The sequence below is a fragment of the Pseudopipra pipra genome, chromosome 22 (genome assembly GCF_036250125.1).
Source record: "Pseudopipra pipra isolate bDixPip1 chromosome 22, bDixPip1.hap1, whole genome shotgun sequence".
Taxonomy (NCBI): Eukaryota; Metazoa; Chordata; class Aves; order Passeriformes; family Pipridae; genus Pseudopipra; species Pseudopipra pipra.
Genome location: NC_087570.1, coordinates 5,227,326 through 5,248,297, shown reverse-complemented (window position 1 = coordinate 5,248,297; position 20,972 = coordinate 5,227,326). Strand labels below are relative to the sequence as shown.

Genomic DNA, 20,972 nt, shown 5'->3' with positions numbered 1-20,972 from the left:
CTTCAGTCTGTAGGTAAAAAAGGCAATAAACCCCACACACCTCAATGTGATATCAAGCTATGCCAGGAGGTGCAATCATTAGCTCACAAGATTTTTATTTTCTCTTTTTCAGAGCCACTTAGAAAATCAAGACTTTCCAAATAAAAACTTGGAGTGGGTTTAAATTAAACAAAAAGCATTGCTGGACGAGACATCCCCCCTGAGTGTCAGAGCTATGGCATTAGTTTGATTATTTTGCATTGCTGATTCATTCACAGGGAAGTCCCCCCAAAGCATCTGCCACTGAGGGTGTCTCAGAGAAATTTATAAAATCGGTTCTTAAAACAACCAAATGATTTCATCAGGCACTTTCTAAAGTAACAACAGGTTCTGAGTGTGCAGCTTGAGGTGTCCTGAGGAACAGGACCTTAATATGAGCACCTGCTGCCTGGGAAATGCTAAAAATCAGAGGCATCCAAATAACATTTTTTGAAAAAGCAGAAATATATTTTTAAAACCTGAATAACCCATGAAGTCATCCTGTGGGCACTGGGGAAAATGTCTTTCTCGTGGTGTTGGAAATTAGTAGTTGCCACACTCTGCAGAATGAGAGACAGCAGGAGCAGATCGTGCAGAGATTTCAGGTGAACTGGAAAAAAAAGCAATACTTCACCCGGTCAACCTGATGTTTAAAGAGATGCCCACACCACAGACAGGAGCTCTGCAGCCTCCCCCTTCACCCAGAGGCTGTACTGGACTTAAAGGAGTTAAAGTTCTCTTCCTCTTCCTTTTTTTTCCCTTTCTCTCTCCCTGAGTGGCTCCAGCACTGGCTCTCATCTGAAGGGCACAGCACACAGTGATGTTCACATGACACCAATGACAGCAGCATGATAAGCCTATTTCTGACAGTGTGGCAAATTACTATTATGAAATCCCAGTACATTTGATTGCAGAGTGACTTTGAGAGGGGATCACACACAGCAAGGTTATGAAGGGCTCAGTGTTTGCTGCAGTAATGCTGACTTACTGGAAAAGAATATCAAGAGCTCTTTAAATAAAAAAGCTTGGGAGATTCCCAATTCAGAAAACATTTGGCTGAGTATATCCAACCAAGCATTAAAATGAAAGGGGGAAAATAATCAGCAGAAATCCTTAGGCTGGTTTTTTTTCCCCATCTGATGACTCAGTGAAACGTGTTTGTTAGAGATTCACTCAAAAGGGACCAGGAACTTGAGGATGTCCTTCCCCTCTGGCATCACTCACTTCAGGAGGGAACAGGAGCTCTGTCTCCCTGTCCCAGCCTAAGGTCAGGATCTCCTAAGCCTGTACAGTGCCCAAGTTAAAAGTAGAACAAGATTCAGACAAAAAAAAGAGCAGAAATGGGAAGAGAAACAGGCAGTTGATGGGCTCAGAAAGCAGGGAGTTTGCCAATAAAAGAAACAAGATAGAAAACAGCAGTGTCCCACCTGCTGAATTATCATCAGCATCCCAGGGGCTGTAACAAAAGGGAGATAAATTGTCCCTGCTCCAAACAGCTTCCTTTCAAATTTATTTAATCAGATTTATCAATCAGCAAAATCAAAGAGAGGCATAAAGGGCTCAGGTTTACAGCAGGGTTTTTATCACACCTGTGGGCAGCAAAGTATTTTCATGGTGAAATAAGTTCTTAATCCACTGTCTACTAAATAAATAGTATTATTGCCTTGGGGTTTTTTGGGTTTGATGATAAAATTTTTAGTTAGGATAATTCAGGTAAAGGTCTAATTGGTTTTCTTGCTTTTATTAATTATAATACCAGCAGTTGTCTTTGCTCAGGCAAACACTGTTGCCCTGGCAGGTAAAATTAGGTGTGTGGCAAATTCAGATTTCTCTCTTCCTTTTTTTTGCTCTTTCCCTCATCCCTGACTGAGAACTACTTCAATGTTGGCTGAAATACATCTGCTCTCTGTAAGTGTGGACACAAAATATAAAAACCCCTGAAGTTTCGGCAGAACCCCCTTGGTTTGTAGGAGGGTTTTTGAACAGCAAAGGAGTAAAATTTGTCTCCAAAAGCCCCCAAACACCTGTAATTTCCTCATTTTAGCACATTTTAAGTCAAGCAGCAGATCAATATACCAAAGTTTCCTTCTCCTAATTATCTCAGGTTTTTTGGCCAAAAGTAGAGCACTCACATATTTATTTTGGGATACAGACACAACACAATCTTGTTTGTCTGACTGGAACGTGACTATTCCGGTCTCCTTTGATTACTTTTCCCACATGAATTAGGGGATTTATCCCTGAGTTTAATCAGTGGGGACTTGCAGGTTTTTCTGTATTCTGCCTCCTCTGGGACAGGAGGATATTTAGCTGATGATGGAACAAGTAGGTGGCCAGAGCCTGTCAGGGGTTCAGGCTGAGTGTCCCAGTGCCTCGGGGTGGATGTGCAGCACCCACAGCTGCCTTTGCCAAAGGTTATTTTTTTAAGGCATTATGCCTTAAAATAAATGCTCTTGGCATTTATTTCCTGGGTGGCACGTTGTGCTGTGCAGAGGCCAGGGGTTCAAATAACCTCTGCAAACATGGATTTGGCACTTTGCTGCGAGGCCTGGAGGTGATTGTCTCTGAAACCAAACTCCTGGGGGAAAAAGCTTTGGTGCTTTTGAGTGAGTGAGTGGTTATCTGTGAAAGGGGAAGAAATGGCAAATTGGGGGTCTTTTTGCTCGTCCAACAGATTTGGATAAATGAGACTTTTCCTTCACTGGGGCCAGGATGTCACCCAGGGGTTTTTGGAGAGAGAAGTGCTGATGCTGAAGTCGTTAATGCCACACTCCTGGGAGGGTGAGCACTATTCCTGTTTCCAGGGCTCAGACATTCCAGCACTGGGAGAGCTGTTAACCAGCTGGGGGGCAAAGAAACTCTCTAATTGCAGCTGCCCAGCACGTGGCAAAGTGCCACAGACAAAGCCAACCAAAAAAAACCCACCCAAAACCTCATGACTTTATGCAACGATTCGACAAACACTGGAATTTTCCACCATCTTTTGACATTGGTTTCTTACCTTAAAATTACACATATTTCCTCTGCAAGGTTTGTTTCAGAGAGAATATGTTACCCCAATAATGCTCACCCTACTCATAGCTTGGGTTTTGGTGACTTGCTTCATTTCAGGAACTTCAGAAACTTGGTAGCTTTGGCTAAAACATCTTGTGGGTTTTTATGGGAAGTCCCAACACTGTGGGAGGAGAAGAGGGCCCAGGGAACACTCACCTTTCACCAGGGGCTCTCCCTCTGAAACCAAAGGGACATTTGGTGGTGTTACACAGAGATCTGCCCCCAAATCTCATCATGGCAGTGCTTGGTGTCGAGGTTGAGACTGGCTAATTGGACAGGGTGGGGTTTAATCCATATAGAAAAATCTGTATAGAAAAAGTGGGGCAAGGGGGGAGAATGCCCCCCAAAACTTTGAAGCACAAGTGGACAAGTGGATGCCAGAGAAAGGGGACTTCTTGGGAATCATTACGGTCTAAAAATGGGATTATTTTTATCCCTGAGAGCTGTATAGTAACAGCCTGACCATAAGTCTTTCGCAGCCAGTTGGAAATCTTTCCACTGTTTTCAATTTACTTTGGACCATATTGTGTGCAATTCATCTCAGGCTGTAGAATTCCTAATTTTCCCCTGGAAATATAGTCTGGGGCCCTGCTGTGTTATATATATTACGATGCCATTTCCAGCAGGGTCTGAAGACAATGACAAATGCTGGTTTCACAGGAAATCTCTGCTCAGGTATTTCAGCTTAGTCAGACAGTGGCTGATCCTCCAGCGAATCTGAATATCAATATTTACCTTGTACAGGCAATCTGTGGTACTCCTGACACAGGAATTCCAAAGGACATGTGAAAAGAAGGAAATAATCTCTGCAGAATTCTAAAAAGAGACAATAATTACCAACAGTGGGGTCTCCTTAAAATAGGCCTGGAAGTTTGCTGTGACTCAATGTGTTTTAAGGAAAGAAAAATGTTATTTTAACGGCGGAGCTGGCAAATTGCACCCTTTGGATTCCACAGCAGCAATGGCTGTGAAACCCATGATTTAAAAGCTGCTATTTCTCGCTGTCTGAAGCTAAACACACTTTTTTATTCTAACAAATCTGAATAAAATTAGAGCACTCTGCATAAATTCCCCCTGCCTCTGCGCCTGCTGTCTTAGCTCCAGGCAGAAGCAGATGCCTGTGATTTCTGAGACTACCAAACCAGCACCAAAAGCCAAAGTTACGTTCACCTTAAAAACCCACAGAATTTATTCCAGCTTGGTAACAAGCTGGTCCATTATTTTGCAGTTTTGGTGCCAGTGTTCACTTTTTAAAAGGCCATCTGAAACCTCACAGGCATTTTTGACATTTTCCCATTAGCAAGGGTGATATCTGGGGGGTTGAGAGTGCTTTGTTTGTGTTCAGATTTAAACTTTTAACACCTCAGATCTGTCACCGGTTCACTGGAAGATGCTATTTTGATTTTCCTCATTAGCAGCTCTTAAAAAAAAAAAAAAAGGAAAAAAAAAATAGCACATTGCTCGTTTAATATTAATTGGAACATATTTTTTCCCGTAGCAGTTTGCTGATTATGAATTTCAATGCCACAGAGGTGGCTTTGCAAACAGTGCCTATAAATAGAAAATAAGCATTTTCTGTGGCCAGAGAAAAGGCTCATTAATCAGGGGACAGGTACAGCCCAAGAGCCCAGGCTGACTCTGCTCATGGAAACACAGGCTGACAGAGCTGTCTGAACGATCAACCACAGCACTTCTGTCTCTGCAGAGGGAGAAAGTTTAGCCAAGTGTTTAAAATATGGAAATAAGAGTGAAAACGCGTTGTTTCCTCAGCTCTCCTGCAGGAAGATGACTTAAATCCAGTCACCTCCCCGGGATTTAAGCACTGACAAAGGGCCTCCTTCCACCTGAAAACTGGGAGCCACATCTCTTGGATGCAGCAATTCCAGCGTGGAGTGTGAAAGTGTGTAAACCACGGGGATTTGTGTGGCAATTAAATCGTTCCTGTTAAAGCCCTGCGGGTCATTTGGGGCTGGTTGCACCAAAGGTTTGTCTTCCACGTCCCCTGTAGGGAGGGCAGTGACTACAGCCAGAAAAACAATTATCCAGGAGGGAGGGTGAGCCCTTTGTCAGCCAGGTCCCAGTTAACCCAGTTAACCCCACCCTGTGCCAGGGGCTGCCTTGGGCTGGTTCCAGCAAATCGAGCCCAGTTTCCCTTCGACCCCGCTTGGGGTCATTTCTGCTCGGACAGAAACAAGAATAGTGACAGTGGCACCTTTCATCCCTGGGGACTCCAAAACGTTGGAAAAGCTGCGCCCTCTGAGCAGAGATGTTTGAAGGAATGTGTGGAAATTCCTTCTCCATGGGGAGGAGGGGGACACCCTTTTCCCTGCCATCCCCCTCCGGGCCACTGGGACCTCTGCAGCCCCTGCCCTGCCCCTCGGTGCCCCCCGGGCACAGGTCGGGAGGCAGCTCCCCACCAGCACGGGCAGATTCCAGAGATCCCAAGGAGCACGGTGCAGTTTCCAGGAGCTCTAAAGCAGATCCAATCCTGCCACCTGCTGCTCCCTCCACGCCTCCAGCCCTTTGGTCACTGCGGGCTGAGCCTTGGGCTGCTCCCACCCGGCTGAGATGTTACCGAGCTTGTGTTTCCCGGTGGGATTGTTGTGTTCGAGCCTAAAAAACACCTGAGAGGCTCAATGACCTGCTTTGCTTTCAATATTTATATAAACAGCAGGAATGCAGACTGTCTCTGCAGTATGCAATGATAAATGTGGTGAAGAACATCCACACCTGCTTTACAAAAGCAGACACTTGGATTGTGCTGAGTACATATTTAAAAGGAAAATTACTGATAACACAAAATATCAGGAATATTGAAGGAGACCGGGCTGTTCAGTGAGAGCAGTGACATAAGTAAAGGTGCTTTCAAAGCTCAAGAGTTTGAGGGGGAAAAAGGAAAAATGCAGGTTTGCCTGTACAAACCAGTGGGGGCTGAGAGCATCCCTCCAGATATCTCCAAGTGAGGAGTTTAAATTAGAAAGCTGACTCTGTGGGCAGTTATCAGCAACCAGCACGTGCAGAGCCGTGGCTTCTGTATCACTGTAGGAATTCAAAATGGCTTTATTTTTAATTTTAAATATCCAAGGTTTTCTCTTTATGGGCTGCCAGGCTGAGACACCCAAGCAGCTTAGGCAGTGTCTGGCCTCTAAGGCTCTTCTCCATGAGCACTTTCCTGTCAGGTATGAGTGTTCCTCACCTTGAGGTGAACTAGGAGGAAAAGGCTCTAAGCTAAGCTACAAGTGCTGGTATAAAGGATGTCCAGGTTGCCACAGCAGAACATGGTTGTTTGGAACCTCAGGGAGTTGCCACGGATCCTTAACTACCTCTCAGGCCAACCACTGGCAAGGACAAGGGCTACCATCAGGTCAATGATCACTTTATTTATAGTGCTAACTAAATTTAGTGTTAAATCTGCTGTGAAAATTTACAGCTTGTAATATTTACCTGACAGGAGCCCAGACCCTCCTGACCAAACACCCAGTTCCTTAAATTAGACACAAAATGTGTCATGGGACAGCAGCCTAAATTACATATTTACAGCACTGAAGCAGGTAAGTACATATTTGCACAGCCAGTCCTGGGTTCTCATTTTAAAGGAGTGGACTGGCTTGTGCAGTGTATTTTTTAAAATGCTGCTGGAGTGTTTAAGCACTCAGAGGTCTGGGAGCTCTGGGCCAGGGGCTCTCTGTGCATTCTGTGTTTACAAGGAGGCTCCTTAGGGGTTGTTGCAATTGCAGGAATAAAAGTATATGACAGTAAAGAGCAACTCCCTCTAAAATGTCTGTGCCTTGAGATGTTTTCCCTTCTTAGCAAATGCTATTGCTCCCAAACAACTGGTGGAGTATTTATGTATTTATGTAACAATTTCCTTATGGGGCATTGTTGAATAGAACTTGGGTCCTTCTATACCCAGAGAAAATGTTCCCATCCCTGCAACTACAAATTAAGTGCTTTATACACTGCCAGGGCAGTTCTTCTCTGCACCAGCAGGATTAGGAGTTCCCTCACAATTACATACAGAAAAATAGAATTCTGTTCTCCAGCAGTTCTGCAATATCCCAAACTTATGCATTTGTGAAGTAATTCCCACAAGTAGCCTTTTGAATTTGTGCAGTTTTAAATCATAAGAAAACAAGAAAAAGGGAAAGAACTGAGGGAATGTCTTCACCAGAGTCAGCTCATAGCACAAATCAGGTTCAGGATGTGCTGCTGCATTTTTGTTGCTTACAGCTGCTCTTGGAGATAAGTGGCTCCTTTGAAATGTGAAGTATGAATTAGTAAGATGTTTCTGCAAAGGATGTGTCACGTTTTGTGAAGTTTATGCAGTCTTTGTTCAGGTGATTAAGCAGAGCCTCACCCTGCTGACTGGTTAACTTGGTCTGAGTGGAATCAGTGGACGTGGCTCTCGGTGCCCCTGTCCAGAGCTGGGTGACACAGCTCCTGCTTCAGAAATTTGCTTTGTTTGATGAAAATCCTGGTGGGAGCTGCAGTTCCTGCTGATGGGTGATGATGTTCCTATGAGGAAACTGCCCTGTCTAGAATAGAGGGACCAAATATGAATTCCTTTGAAAAGGAATTGATTTTTTTTTTTAAGTAAATGGATTTTTTCCTGAAGTGTGTTACAACCCCATATGACACTGAGATTATCATCACAGGTGTGTTGCAAGTGAGATCCCTTTGGACTTACAGAGAAAAAAAGGAGCATCAGAGGCATGGCTTTAAGATGGTGCCTTTTAAGAGCTGACCAGCTCAGAGCAACAAACAGTGCAAAGATTTAAAAAAGGAAAAGCCTTGGTACTAATGGCAATTTGATGTTTCATCACCAATGTGAAAAATAAACATTCAAATACATACCAAGCTTTGTGAGGAATGTGTGCCTCGTGTCACTGCCAGCAGAGAAAGCTTTTTCATATTCTTATGGAAGAAGGATGAGTCTGAATCCCAGCCCCAGGAGCTAAACAGGCTTAAAGATGCTGTTCAGAGGAATCAGAGCAGTGGGATGTGCAGATCTGGAGGACAGGACTTGGCAGCTGTTGTGCCCCCGTTAGGCAGTGCTCAAACACAGACCAGCAAGGCTGTTTTACCAGTTAACTGGCCTGGATAGCTCTTTGTAAGCACCTTCCAAGGAATATTTATAACTCCAGAAGAGGCCTCCTGACCATGGCAACGATTTCCAGTCAACAGCCCGTTCCTCTCCTCCCTGAAACGCTGCCATTTAGCCTCTGTGACCACCCTCACCCCACAACTGGCCTCGGCAGCCCCCAATTATTGCAGCACTTGCCAGCCAGAATCAGTGTCCCTGTCACAGCCCCAGCCCTGACGGAGCCTCTCAGGCCCAGGAATCTGCCTCTTGTTCCTGCAGCTCATCCAGGCTGACACGTGTCTCCTTCAGGGCAAGAAATCCGCTGCCCTCGGGACATGTGCATCAACTCTAACCACTGTTTGGCCTCTTCAATGTCACGAAACTTCAAACACAAGGCTGATTTCGTGGAGCCAAGACTGTCTGGAACGTTTTCATAACAGAGAGTTGTATCAAAACATCTACTTGAAAAACTGAAGAGCCTGGTGAGCTCTTGCTTTTCAGTCACAAGTGACTGCAAGGCCATGAGATTAAAAAGAATTTCTGAAAAGAAGGTTGGAAAAATCTGGCACATCTGCAAAATGTCATCCTTTGCATAATATAACGATTCCCAGGAGCCTCAGAGTGCTTGGGGTTACTCCTTACAACATCAGAGTGGACCAGAACAAACATTACCTATTTACTTGTCTGATAGAAACATACTTAAATTCCAAACTTCCTCCATATTTCAAGGGTCTCCAAGTTCAAGAAGTTTTATCTCCAGGTCTATACGTCAGGTTGATCTCTTTTCTTTATAAGGTTATGCTATTTTCATCATTAACATCCCCTCTTCCTGAGAAGTGGACATTTTACAGTGTAACCCAGCATTTCTGTTGCACGTTTTCATGACTTGGCTGCATTTTCTACTTACTAGTAAATGGATTTCTGGCTTATTGCAGATTTGTAATGATGGCATTTCAGATTTTCTCACCTCTTTCCCATGAGCTGTGAGCATCTTAATTCTTTCCATGACAGCTGTGAGCATCTTAATTCCTTCCGTTTTCACACGTTCTTGAAGCAGAGGCAAAACAACCTCTGTTTCAGTGGGTTTGCCTTCAACAGAAGCCCTTGTAATTTCTGAAGGTTGGAGTGAGCTGGGCAGTGTTGTGGTAGACACAGCAAGGGTGTTTATTATTAAAGCAACACTGTAACTGATTAAACAGCACCGCTTGTCTCAGCAAGAATTAGCGTCTCTAAATTGGGGCTGTAGGAACCCTTCAGTTTATCAGCCATCCCTACTCCTGCCAGATGCAGCGTGGTACTTGGGAACAACTGTGTCTGTGCTTCTCTCCCCTGTGGGCAGCAAACCAGGGGATAGAGCAGGATGAGAACCTGGAGTGAGACCCACTCATGGTGGTCAGAAAGGAAATATAAATGAGATATTCTCGGTGTAGCCACGTGTTTGCAGCACTGCTTCCAGCAGTGGCTCAACTTTGTGGTTTTGGGGGGGTTGTCTGGAATAATTTAGGTCAGCTGAGTTTTGTAGGGGGGAAAAAAGAAGGGGAAAACCTTGGTTATCAGTGCTATTCTGTCTGAAATTTTGTCTTGTGGAATGTTTGAGATGAAGCCACATTCAGGTTTTGTTACTGGCTGGTTGGTGTTTGGTTCCACCACCACTGAACTCGGGCCAAGAGCTGGAGGAGCCTGGATGGTTCTGCCCTGAGTTCAACTGGAGCCCCCACAAAGCTGGGGCTGTGTGAGGCAGGTTTAGATGGCCCAGGTGAAAGCAGCTCCTCAGTTAAACAGCTCTAAGGGGATATTTTGCCACCAGGTATCACTAATCCCACCTGACAGGCCTGGTAGAGCTGTGCATTTTCCTACTTAAGAAGCTCCCTACCAGAATTAATTTCGCCTGGTCACCTTGGGCTCCTTTGGGTGTTGTGGTTGTACATTTAATTGTAAATGGCTCAATAAAAACAGATCGGGCCTGTGCTTGGGGAGCCCTGCCCAGGCAGCTTTCAGATTTAGAATTAATGTTTTCATACAAATTTCATAGGTGGTTCTTGTGCCTCTCAGTAATTCCCTGTACATCAAGCCAGTCATTTCTTTCCATATATAAGCTTTGCTTTTAGAAGCACAGTAGATGATAAGCATAAATGTTTCATTTGTTATAAATATTTAATAATTATGAATGATTGATGAGCAGATTTTTAAGCAAACTGATCAGAGTTGTATGAAATTAGGGGTACCTTTGTGTAATTTTCTAAGCTGCATTCTAGGTATTATCTGGGCTCTGTTGTGCTATAAAGGTGCCTGACTGGTATTGCCACTAAAAATATCAGCAGATGGGAACAAACAGAAAAATACACTTTTAATAGTTATATTGGCAATAAAATTAATATGGAGGACTTCCTTGTGGATACAAGAATTTCTGTGTCCACCGGTTTTCATTCCATTGTAATCCATTCTTTATGGATTATTTTAGAGGTGTTTTTTTCAAGAGAATGCCTTTAATAGCACAGCACTAATAGCTGGCTGTGATTCAGTGACTTTCACCTATTTTGCTTTCAATTTTTTCTAATTGCCTTTGATCTCCCTGGGGCTTTGAAGCCTAAAAAAAAAAAAAAACCCATATAACGCTTATCTAATTATCCGGGCTCTTGCGTCTCTAAAAGATTTCATTAACAACGCTGCTCTCTGGCTCGTGCCCCCAGCTGAGGGGCTCGTACCTGTCCCGCAGCCGGTTTTGGGTGGCTCACGGATGAATCCCTTTGCCTATAGGTGCCACTGTTGCTCTGCACACACGCCCGAGTCGCCAATGCCCTTCAGTAGCAAACCCAACCTTGAAAAAGCAAACCTAAATCACGGTGGCTAAAATGTTGCAGACGTAGAACTCCAGCCAGACCATGGCCAGGGGCTTGTCCATGCCAAGACTAAGGTATATGCTTTATCTTGTTCCTAAAAATAACTATGATATTGCTAATCTTGAGCAAAAAAAATATGATGAATTGTGTTGAAGTAATTCCAGATATATTGAATCTAACTTGCTGCAGGTTTATTGTTGAGCCTCAGCCCCAGAGCAGCTGAGCTTTGCAGATCTCTGCTCTGGACCAAACGTGATTTCAAGGCAGAAGTTGCACATTAGGGCAATAAGAATTTGGGCTTCTGCCAGCACTTTTTCCATAGGTCGTTTTGGTGCTTCCTCAACGGAGTGAAGTCTCAGGGTGGCCTATCCAGGGCTGGAAAGGCCACCCAGAGCTGTTCCCTCCTGTTTACAGTTTGGTAATTCAAGGTCAGCTAATGGAGTTTACTCTGCAGCTTATCTACCCTTAAGTGCTGTTCTGTATGTAAAGCCAAGGGCAATCAAGGTCTGCCTGCTTCCTGCACTGGGAGGAACCTTGTTTCACCTTGGCCTTGCATATGCAGCTATTTCATAGGTTTGCTTTATTCTTGGATGTTTCAGGCATAATATGGAATAACACAAGGTTCTTTTCTGCTCTTTCTTCAAAAAAAAAAAAAAGGCACAGCAAGCTGTGTAAAAATGACAAAACAAAGGGCAAAGCAATTATGAGGTCTATGTCCTTTCAGGTTCAATCCCAGCTGTTGTTTTTTTTTCTTACTGCAACTGTTCATTGACTAAAAACCAAAAGATAAAAAATTTGTTTTCTGTGGTTTAATATCTTCTGAAATATTCCTGGCCACCTGCAGGTCAGGATGTAATCCAGCAACTTGCTCTAACTAGTAAAAAGCTCTGTGCCTATATAACCTAATTCTCATCCCTTCTACATGGCACAGCTCACACAACAATCTATATTAAGCAGTGCTTAAGATCACCCTAAGCAGTTTACACAGCGTTGTCCCTGGCTGTTCTGTCTCTCAGCAGTTGGCCAAAGCCTTACAGATATTCTGACCCCCTTTACAGTCCAGGATTCTACAGCATTTTGGGGAAGATGTCCCTGGCTGGAAGGGAGAGCATGAGTTTTTAGCTGGGTGTCTCAGCTGACAGGGAGCAAAAGCAGAAACTGTTGGGCTTTCACAGGAATTGGTCCAGACACCAGTCTGGACTCAGCTTCTTTCTTGTGCAGTTCCCCATCAGGAGCTCGGGAAGCCCAGAGCTGGTGGGTGGTTCTGAGACACGATGAAATGTCAGAAATTATGGAATTAGATTTTTGGTTCTGGTGTTTCTACTCCACAGTTGTCATAGGGGATGGTTGTACTAGTTTGACAGCAGAGTAAGGGCAAAACAGATCTTTTGTTCCCAGGGCACGTGTGTCTTCCTCTGGCTGGAAAATCACTGTTAGATATCAACAGGAACTGCAGTAATGGCATCAATCAGGAGTCCTGACTCTTCATAGCCTCTTCGGTAGATATTAAAAAAGTTAGCACAGCTTTACATTTCACTTAAATTTAGAAACATCATAATAGTCCATGAATTCTCCTGCTACTTGTATCCCACAGCTCTCCTTGCCTTCAGCTGGTATTGAAAAGGGGAGAGAAATCTGCCCATTGACACTCTCCTTCCCTGCTTCCTGTGGTGATTAGGTATTGTATGGACAACATTTCCACTTTATCAATCCAAAAACTGAGCTCCTGACTGGGTAAGAAAGTGGCCAAAAGTCACCACAAGATCTATTTTCGGAATTAAAACAGAAGGAGGTTCCTGGCTCTAAATCCATATATTGACCACTGCACCATGTTCCACCTGATTGAATTAATAAGTCCAAAACTACTGAGAATGGGGAAATCTGACTTCTGAGGAATCCAGGCCAACCTGCATCCACTTCAGCTCTGGAGGGGAGGCAGCACAGGTTGTAACCATGTTTATTGCAGTTATTGTCACACTCCAATACTAAATTTTGGCTTCTTTGTTCCTTGTGATGGGTGAAGAAATGCTGCAGTGGCAGGCTCTGAAATGAGATGCACATGATGAAATCATGCTGCTTGTGCACAGCATTCAGGTGGCTCAGTGTGCTTTTGATCTGACTGTACTGCCAGTGATATCACACTGTGATATCAGTCCTTGTATTACTTTTACTTAAAATTTAATCCCTGAAAATAAGGGCATTTGCATTTCAAGCAAAGTAAATTTCCAGTTAACTTAAGCAACTGCATCTGCATGTCATGAGATCTGATTAGGCTGATTTCCACACACGCATCACGGATTTGCAGACACATTTAAGAAGGCTGGAAATGAAAAGCTGATTGTCTTGTGCTGCTTAAGTGTTTTGTGGTGCAGTAGCATTGCATATCCTACCTTCCAGCTGCCTGTCTGGAGAGAGTGATAATATCTGGGGGTGTTGAGGCACCCCGGTGAAAGGGATGTTCTAGCAGATGACACTTGTGGGAAAAATATTGTGAAAGATCTGGGCCTCATTGAAGTGCAGTTTGTTTGTGTAAATTGGAGGTGTGCTGATTCAAATAATCCTATTTTACCACCAAGCTCCTGTTAGAGCTCAGGGAGGGCCCTGAAGACACAATACCCAGTCCCAGCTGGTAGGAACACACTGGTTCTCCTCATGTGCCCTGGTCACCCTCCAAGGCAGAGACCGGGAAACATCCAGAGGGTACCAAGCAGTTTGTCTGCCTTGGAAGGGATCCCTCTGGAATCAGAACTGCAGGGGAGCTCTGTGGCCTGGGAATGGCCAGGGAGCTGCAGTGCCTTCCATTACACATACAGTTGTTTAAGGATATATAAAATAGGATTTAAGTATTAGTCACAGATCATCCCTGTCTGGAATGTTGGCACACACAGCCCCACACTGAAATTTTCTTTTCCTTACCTCAAATTTCTCCATCATGGCTCTCCTCAGTGTTTGGTCTGTGAGTAGATAAAGACTTTCCTGTATAAGCTGCTGCTGAGTTTCACAGTGTCTTTTATAGACAGGAGAAATACACAAAATTCAGTATAGCTAAGGCAGCCCAGTCATCACAGCAGCTCTGTCCCAGTACTCCTTTCTTCCTCTATGCATCTAAAAAGGACTTTTTTGGGCAGAAGTCTGGGTTCTGAACTTTGTCTCAGCTGGTATAATCAGCCAGTGTAAAATTCTGGATTGGTTCCTTAGTATAAGATATATAAAATATTGCTAATTATAAATTAATATTTATCATTGTTAATTATTAATAAATATATAAGTACAGTCCTTGAAAAATTGGCCATGGCTTGGTGTTAAATACTTCTACCTGCCATGTGAACCAGCATCTGAAAAGAATGAATTAACTTGGTTTTCCCCCTTTGTTCCTATTTCTGCTGCAGCAGCCAGGCTCTGCAATACAGTCTGGCATTTTGCTACAGGAAAAAAAAATATCTAAGGGAAGTAATTTTAGCAGAGTCAGGAGGATTTGCCTGAACAGCTCCAATATTGAACCTAACTGGCATGTTTTGACAAAGTTAAATATCTAATGACAAAATTTTGCTGAGCTCTTAGGCAGGGCATGAAATCTGTGGAGCAGCTCTGCTAGCAAAGATGCTCTTGTTTCTAGAAGCAAATGAAACCAATATCAAGTTATTAAAGATCCTCTGATACAAGTTTTGAGAAGTATAAAATTCTGGAGGATTAATGAAGCCTCTCCTGCATGATGTTGGTATTGTCTGTGTTGTTGAACACCTGTATGTAAGTGGTAGAGCAGCTTCAAGTGACTGCCCTAAGAAGGGCCATAGCACTTTTAATTGCCCTGGCTTAGGGAGAGGAATGGCAGATGATAAACAGAAAGAATTAATATAGGCCAAGCAAGATGTTTATCCTTCTTCCTTTTATCACTCTTCTGTGATGAGCCTGGACTCCAGCTGATGGCTGCAGCCCTGTACTACCCCCACAGCACTGGGTCTGACCCTGTGTTCCTGCTCCCACCTTCCTGATCTTCCCCTTTTTCTTTCCCAATCTTCCTCTTGTCCTCTTCTCCAGCCAGTTTCCAAAGAGAACTGTAGTAGAGTGTTTGGGTTCAATTTTCCACCAATCCCATCCACCTTTTTGTGATGGAAACATATTTCTTTGCCTCACCAGCACGACCCTCCCCAGCTGTTGGAACCATCCTTCAAATTATCTGGGTTAAACATTACCCAGTAGTCCAGTGCTAAAACTGGGGTAGAAAGGGGCTCCAGTCCTGCCTGTGTGCTGAGAAATGTGGGTGATGTGTGGAGCTGCCATGGAACCATTTGTTTGTTATCCCCACAGTGACAGTGACCACGTTTTAGGCTGCATCATATTTATTGTTGACCAAAACAGTGGCTTCTAACCCACTAAAGTCAGCTGAGGTGGGTTCTTTTGATTTAACAGAGTTCAGAACACCTTGCACCAACACACCACACATACCTGCTAACACACAGTTTCTCTTCATACACACACATTTTATTTTAAACAGCTGGTACAGACCAGGATGTCCATTCAAGGTACCATTCTCCTTTACTGACAGAGCTAAAGGTAAGGGCTTGCAGCATGGTACAGGCTTGTATAAGGTTTGCATATCCCATGTTCCAACTAACAGCTGGAATGAGGTTCTGATGAGCTTTGTTTATCATTCTTAATTGGCTGCCCTTGACTGACTACCCATCACCTGATATTAAATATCCTAAAAAGATATTTTCCTAGGTTGAGGCATGAACAGACTCGTGGAATCTAAGATGTTTACTATAAGCTTTTCAGGAAGGTAACAACGCTGTCCAATCCCCTCTTCCCAGATGGAAATGAGAAACCACAATAATCATAGAGGCTTATGATTCCATGGAATCCATCCTCGAGGTGGTACCAGGTCACCCGGACACCGTTGTCCTCCAGCCTCTTCTTGTACAACAAGCCGTCGTCCCGCAGCACGTCGTACTCACAGGTCAGGATGAAAGATTCTGGCAGCTGCTGAACAACAGAGTCTTCAGCCAACAGAGGGCACAGGTTGGGCTCACAGAATCTCTTCACCGTCTCATAAACTTCAGCTATAAAATCAGTGGGCCTACGTGGTCTCACACCTCTGACCTTAAATTTCTCAGGGATGTTGTCTGGACTCACCCACTTCGTGTACTTCACCCTCATGTCTGGAGGAATATGAGAGCCCTCCAAGACCTCTTGCATGTGCAGTGCATCTCCATTTAGGTACAGCAAAGCAAAGAAAGCAGCACGTTCTCGGAATAACAAGGGGACTCCTCGGTTTTGATGATAAGACGGTAAATTGAAGTCCAGGGCCTGAAGGCCCGGGTAGAGCAGGATCTGAGCACGCAGTTTGGGGAAGTCTGACCTGCCTGCAAGGGTCTGGCTCACAGCAGCTGCCAGGTTGCCCCCAGCACTGTCCCCACAGACAGTGACCCGGGCAGGGTCCACGCCGTAGTGCTCCAGGCGGAGCAGGAAGTGCTGGGTGGCGTTCAGGCAGTCCTCGTAGGCAGCGGGGTATTTGTGCTCGGGGGCCAGACGGTACCTGGGACACAGAGAGGCAAGTGTGAGAGAAGGGAATGTTGTCAGTAGTAATCAGGAAATGGTGTCATATTTCTGCCCTTCAGCCCTATCATTTTGGGGTGCTCTTGTTCCACATCACCTCCTAAGCAGGCACTCCTCAGTTTGTGACTGCACATAAGCTGTAAATTGTGTATTCAGTCACAAGGACTCACTGAAGTAGGATTGCCTCTGATTAAGGATCTGACCAAGGAATTGTGCAAGGTCTTAGTCACACTCAAAACTTCCTCTGTACTCTTGCCAAGAAAATTAAACATTTTGTGCCTCTGCTTCCTATGTTAAAACGGGAGGAATACATGTGATTATTCTCTCTTTTCCTATAGATCCCAATTGCTTGGAGGATCTTATTTCATGTTCATATGTTCAGCATAAGGAAGATGTTTTTCATCCAAGTTTTTGACTGGCTTTTATATATTTCCTTAATGTGCCAAACATTTCCATATGTATCTTTCCTGAGCACCTCTGGGCATGAGCAGTTAAGGGCTGTGAAATCTCCATTATCACTCTTTCTCTCTTTATGGGCTTCACTGACTTCTACAGAAATTTCTCTGAGGAAAAAGAGCATCTCCAAAACCAGTGCAGCTCTGCTGTGGCACCACAGCAACAATAATCTCCCAGCAACAGAACTGGGTAGGGTTCACTTACTGCACAGACACAACCACCGAGTCACTCTCCCTGGAGAGGTAGCGACACACCTTCTCATAGGTATCTGGAAAAGAAATACTGTCATCAGTGCTTTGCTATTGCCCTCATCTTTGAGACAGCCTAGGGAATGCTCATTCCAGAAAGGCTTCTGACTTCCTCCCTCCCAAACCACATGCTTATTTCTATTTTGTAAAAAAGACTTTACTACGATTCCTCCGGGAAGTATCTTACCAAGGCTTCCAAATACCCAGCCTCCTCCATGGAAAAAGAGGATGCCTCTCCTTCGCCCACCAGAGGTAGCTTTAGGCTGATAAACCCTCACAGGTACTTCATTAAACTGCAGATCCTGGATGAAGAGCTTTGGATCCAGCCCTAGTTTCCGTCCCTGTCGCACATATCGGCCAAAACTGATTTGGCTGCAAAGCCCAGTCTTCTCCAAAATCCTTCCCTGTTAAAGGTGAAAGAGATTAAGGCATCTTTAAAAGTCTTGAGTTAGGCAAGGTATAAAAACTCTGCATCATACTTACATCAAACTGTATTTGAGGGAAATTATACAGAGCTCTGATTCGGAAAAAAAAAACCAACAACAGTTTTCCCAAGTTCTCACATCCTACAGCCTGTAAAAAAATTTACTTGTACAACTCAACTCCAATGTCACTGTAATGTCACATCAGAAATTCTGTAAAGGTCAACCAAACTGGTTGTCTTGCAGTATATATTTTAACTGTCAGTATTGTCCTGCACACCTTTGTGCTCATTCTTGTTTCATTTACACTTGGTAACAGCAATGAACTGCCATATGTAGAACCAGTTCTTCATTGCAGAAACTGATATTCATGAATTAGACCATAAAACTCAGTGAATTTGCAAATCTAAAGTGCTGAGCTGTGTTGTGCAAGTTAGTTATTGCTTTTTATTTGCACAACAGATCTACTGAACAGAATGAAGCTGCTTGCTTTCCCAATGCTCTTGCAATGCTATCTTGCAAGCTAGAATATAAATATGATGTAATAAGTGAACAAACAAGAAGTTGGTGATCAAACACATAAACTGTTACACTGTTCACTGGCTAAAGATCCTTATTTTTAATGCCCAGTGAGTCTGTCTTTATCAACTCCCTTGTCACCTGCTAGTGGATAAAGACAGACTCATGGGGCATTAAAAATAGTGAAGGTTCAGGAGAGCTGGGCAGCTTTATCAGTAAATTTAAAGAGGATGTAAATGGTTTAAGAACCTGTGTGGAGGAAAACAAAGTCTGTGTGATATAAGGGGTGATGTTGTGGCAAAAGGAGTGACGGAGGAAATCGAAGATTTTAAGAATTTCAAAGACAGAGAGAGTGACAGCGCCAGAGCTGAGGAGGGCTCTAAGGCCGTTTATGCAATGCTGCCAAAGGGAGTCCAGGGATTAAGTAAAGCAGCCCTAACCGGATTGTGTGCCATAAATGTCAGAGCCACGGCAGGAACAGCTGAAGGGCTGTAGCTTTCCTTGTGCAAGGTGATATCGCCTAAAGGTGCGGGCAGTTATCAGGCAAACCCCCACCCAGCCCTCAAATGGGGGCTGCAATGGCAACCACCCCTAACACAGCCCGAACGGCGTCTGCCCGCGACATGGGCAGCGCCGCGCCCGGGGATGCCCGGGGCAGCATCCTCGAGTGGGGATGCTCGGGGCAGAGCCCGACCGGGATGGCCGGGGCAGCATCTTCGAGCGGGGCAGCATCCTCGAGTGGGGATGCTCGGGGCAGAACCCGAGGGGAGGTGCGTGGGGCAGAACCCGCCGGGGTTGCCCAGGGCAAGCAGAAGGCGCCCGGGGGTGCTCTGGGGATGCTCGGGGCAGAACCCAACGGGGGGTGGTCGGGGCAGGACCCGCCCGGGGGTGCTCTGGGGATGCTCGGGGCAGAACCCAACGGGGGGTGGCCGGGGCAGGACCCGCCCGGGGGTGCTCCCCGCAGCACCACCCCGCGATGCGGTGCCTCCAGCATCCCCCGGAGCGGGCGGGGACCCGCCGGTCCCCATCCAGGCTCTCCATGTTTAGCGCAACCGTTGCGCCCCCGCCAATCCCCCGCAGCGCCTCGGGGTCCCCCCAAACCGCTCCCCCTGCCCCGCCACCCCCCAAACCGCGACTCACCAGGGCGGCGGTGCCCAGCAGGACGGCGAGCACCAGCCGCAGCTTGGCCGGCTGGTTCACCCCGGGCGGGATGTCGTAGCTGGGCAGGCCGAGCAGCACCGCGGCCGCCGCCAGCGCCGCCAGGGGAACGAGCAGCAGCAGCAGCGCGGGCAGCAGCGCCATGGCCCGGCCGCGGCCCCGCTCGGCCCGCCCGCCCCGCTCGGCAGAGCCGCGGCCCCGTCACGGGCCGAGTGCGGCCGCTCCGCAAAGCCGCCGCAGGGGTCATGGTGCGGCCGCGGCCGGGGGGAGCCGCGCGGAACGGCCGGAGGCGCCGGCCGGGTAATCTCGGTTCAGGGAGGGCCCGGCGTGACCTGCGCGCGGAACCGGCGAACTGAAGGGCCGCGCTGCCCGGGGGGCCCCGGCGACACCGCCCCCCGTGTCTGAGCCTCGGCCCTGTCGGGAGGATGCCCGGGGAAGGGCTGGCCTCGCTCGGGGAAGGGCTGCCCCTTGCGCGGTGAACAGAAAGGGAAGGCAGCGCTTGGGATTTCTCTGGGAAAGTTCTGATTTCCTCGGTCTTGTGGGATTTTTTTTCCTTAGGACAAGGGGCGATGGCCATAAACTAAAACACGAGAAGTTTCGCCTCAACGTGAGGAGCAACTTCCGCACGTTGAGGGTGGCAGAGCACTGGAACAGCTGCCCAGGGAGGGTGTGGAGTCTCCCCCTCTGGAGACATTCCAAACCCACCTGGGCGCGTTCCTGTGTCCCGTCCAGGTGACCCTGCCTTGGCAGGGGACTTGCACTGAATGATCTCCAGAGGGCCCTTCCAACCCTAACAATTCTGTGATTCCGTGATTTTCGCGTCCTCAGTCTGGCTGTTGTGAGTGTGCTCCCTGCTGTTCTTCCGTGCCTTCATCAGCAGGGTGTAATGAAGCATCATGTCAAGGAACACACTGCCTTGTCAAGCCATGGAGAAAGCACAGATTCACAAGTTCTAGCACACAATCACAGCACAGATTCTAGATAACGATATTACTGGGGAACACCATCTGGAAGAACATGAAAACATTTTGTTTCATATTTTGTCTCTAAGCTGATCCTTTCAGTACACACAGTTCAGGAGCCCAAGTCACTGATCCTTTCTGTCTTTCTAAAACCTGCTGTCAGCATTTCATCTCAACAGTATTTCCTGCCCTAAGTGGGTATAGTGGAGACATCCCAACATTAAATAGGGGTTTATAGAGCTACAGTTATTTCAAAGTTAGGGTAGCCCTTACTTGCCTCCCCCAAGGTGTTCCCAATCAACTATGGCCTCACACTGCTACTCTTGCAGCCATGGAATATATTAATCTCCTCACTGAGACCTTGATCTCTGCCTATTTATCCACAGTTTGCCTCCAACTCTTCCCTTCAGCTCACTATCTACTTAGCTTGTACTTCTTAGTTAAGTCATGCTTTGGAGCTTACCAAATGGACAAAGATCCTGATCCACTATAATTTACAGGATTTAATCCACATAATTCCACATAGATTATTGATATAGAAGTAAATAATTTTGGAATCAATCAGATGCCAATTTCAAAGAAAACACAGTAAATGGAAGGTATTCAACCCTTAAAGAGTGAACTGTCAGGAGTCTTATGAGGAAAAGACCAGTGGC

At 45.8% G+C, this 20,972-nt stretch overlaps 2 protein-coding genes and 1 long non-coding RNA gene across 3 annotated transcripts; 1 reads left to right on the top strand and 2 right to left on the bottom strand.

The window, feature by feature from the left end:
- Positions 1-10,823: 10,823 nt before the first annotated feature.
- On the top strand, positions 10,824-16,850 carry LOC135425887 (uncharacterized). Its single transcript, XR_010435789.1, has 2 exons — positions 10,824-11,069; positions 15,807-16,850. It is a non-coding gene; the product is annotated as an uncharacterized LOC135425887 (long non-coding RNA).
- Positions 11,919-14,318, bottom strand: CFAP107 (cilia and flagella associated protein 107). The gene is given in 7 exon segments (XM_064678924.1): positions 11,919-12,037; positions 12,040-12,197; positions 12,199-12,259; positions 12,862-12,942; positions 12,945-13,038; positions 13,912-13,949; positions 14,312-14,318. Coding segments are annotated over 7 exon segments (501 nt in total). The 3' UTR covers positions 11,919-11,975.
- Positions 15,456-19,745, bottom strand: LOC135425884 (arylacetamide deacetylase-like 4). The gene is made up of 4 exons (XM_064678633.1): positions 19,337-19,745; positions 17,443-17,659; positions 17,212-17,275; positions 15,456-16,531 (listed from the first exon to the last, which is right to left on the bottom strand). The coding sequence occupies exons 1-4, from the start codon at positions 19,496-19,498 to the stop codon at positions 15,757-15,759; spliced, it is 1,218 nt and encodes a 405-aa protein (XP_064534703.1). The 5' UTR covers positions 19,499-19,745; the 3' UTR covers positions 15,456-15,756.
- Positions 19,746-20,972: the final 1,227 nt, after the last annotated feature.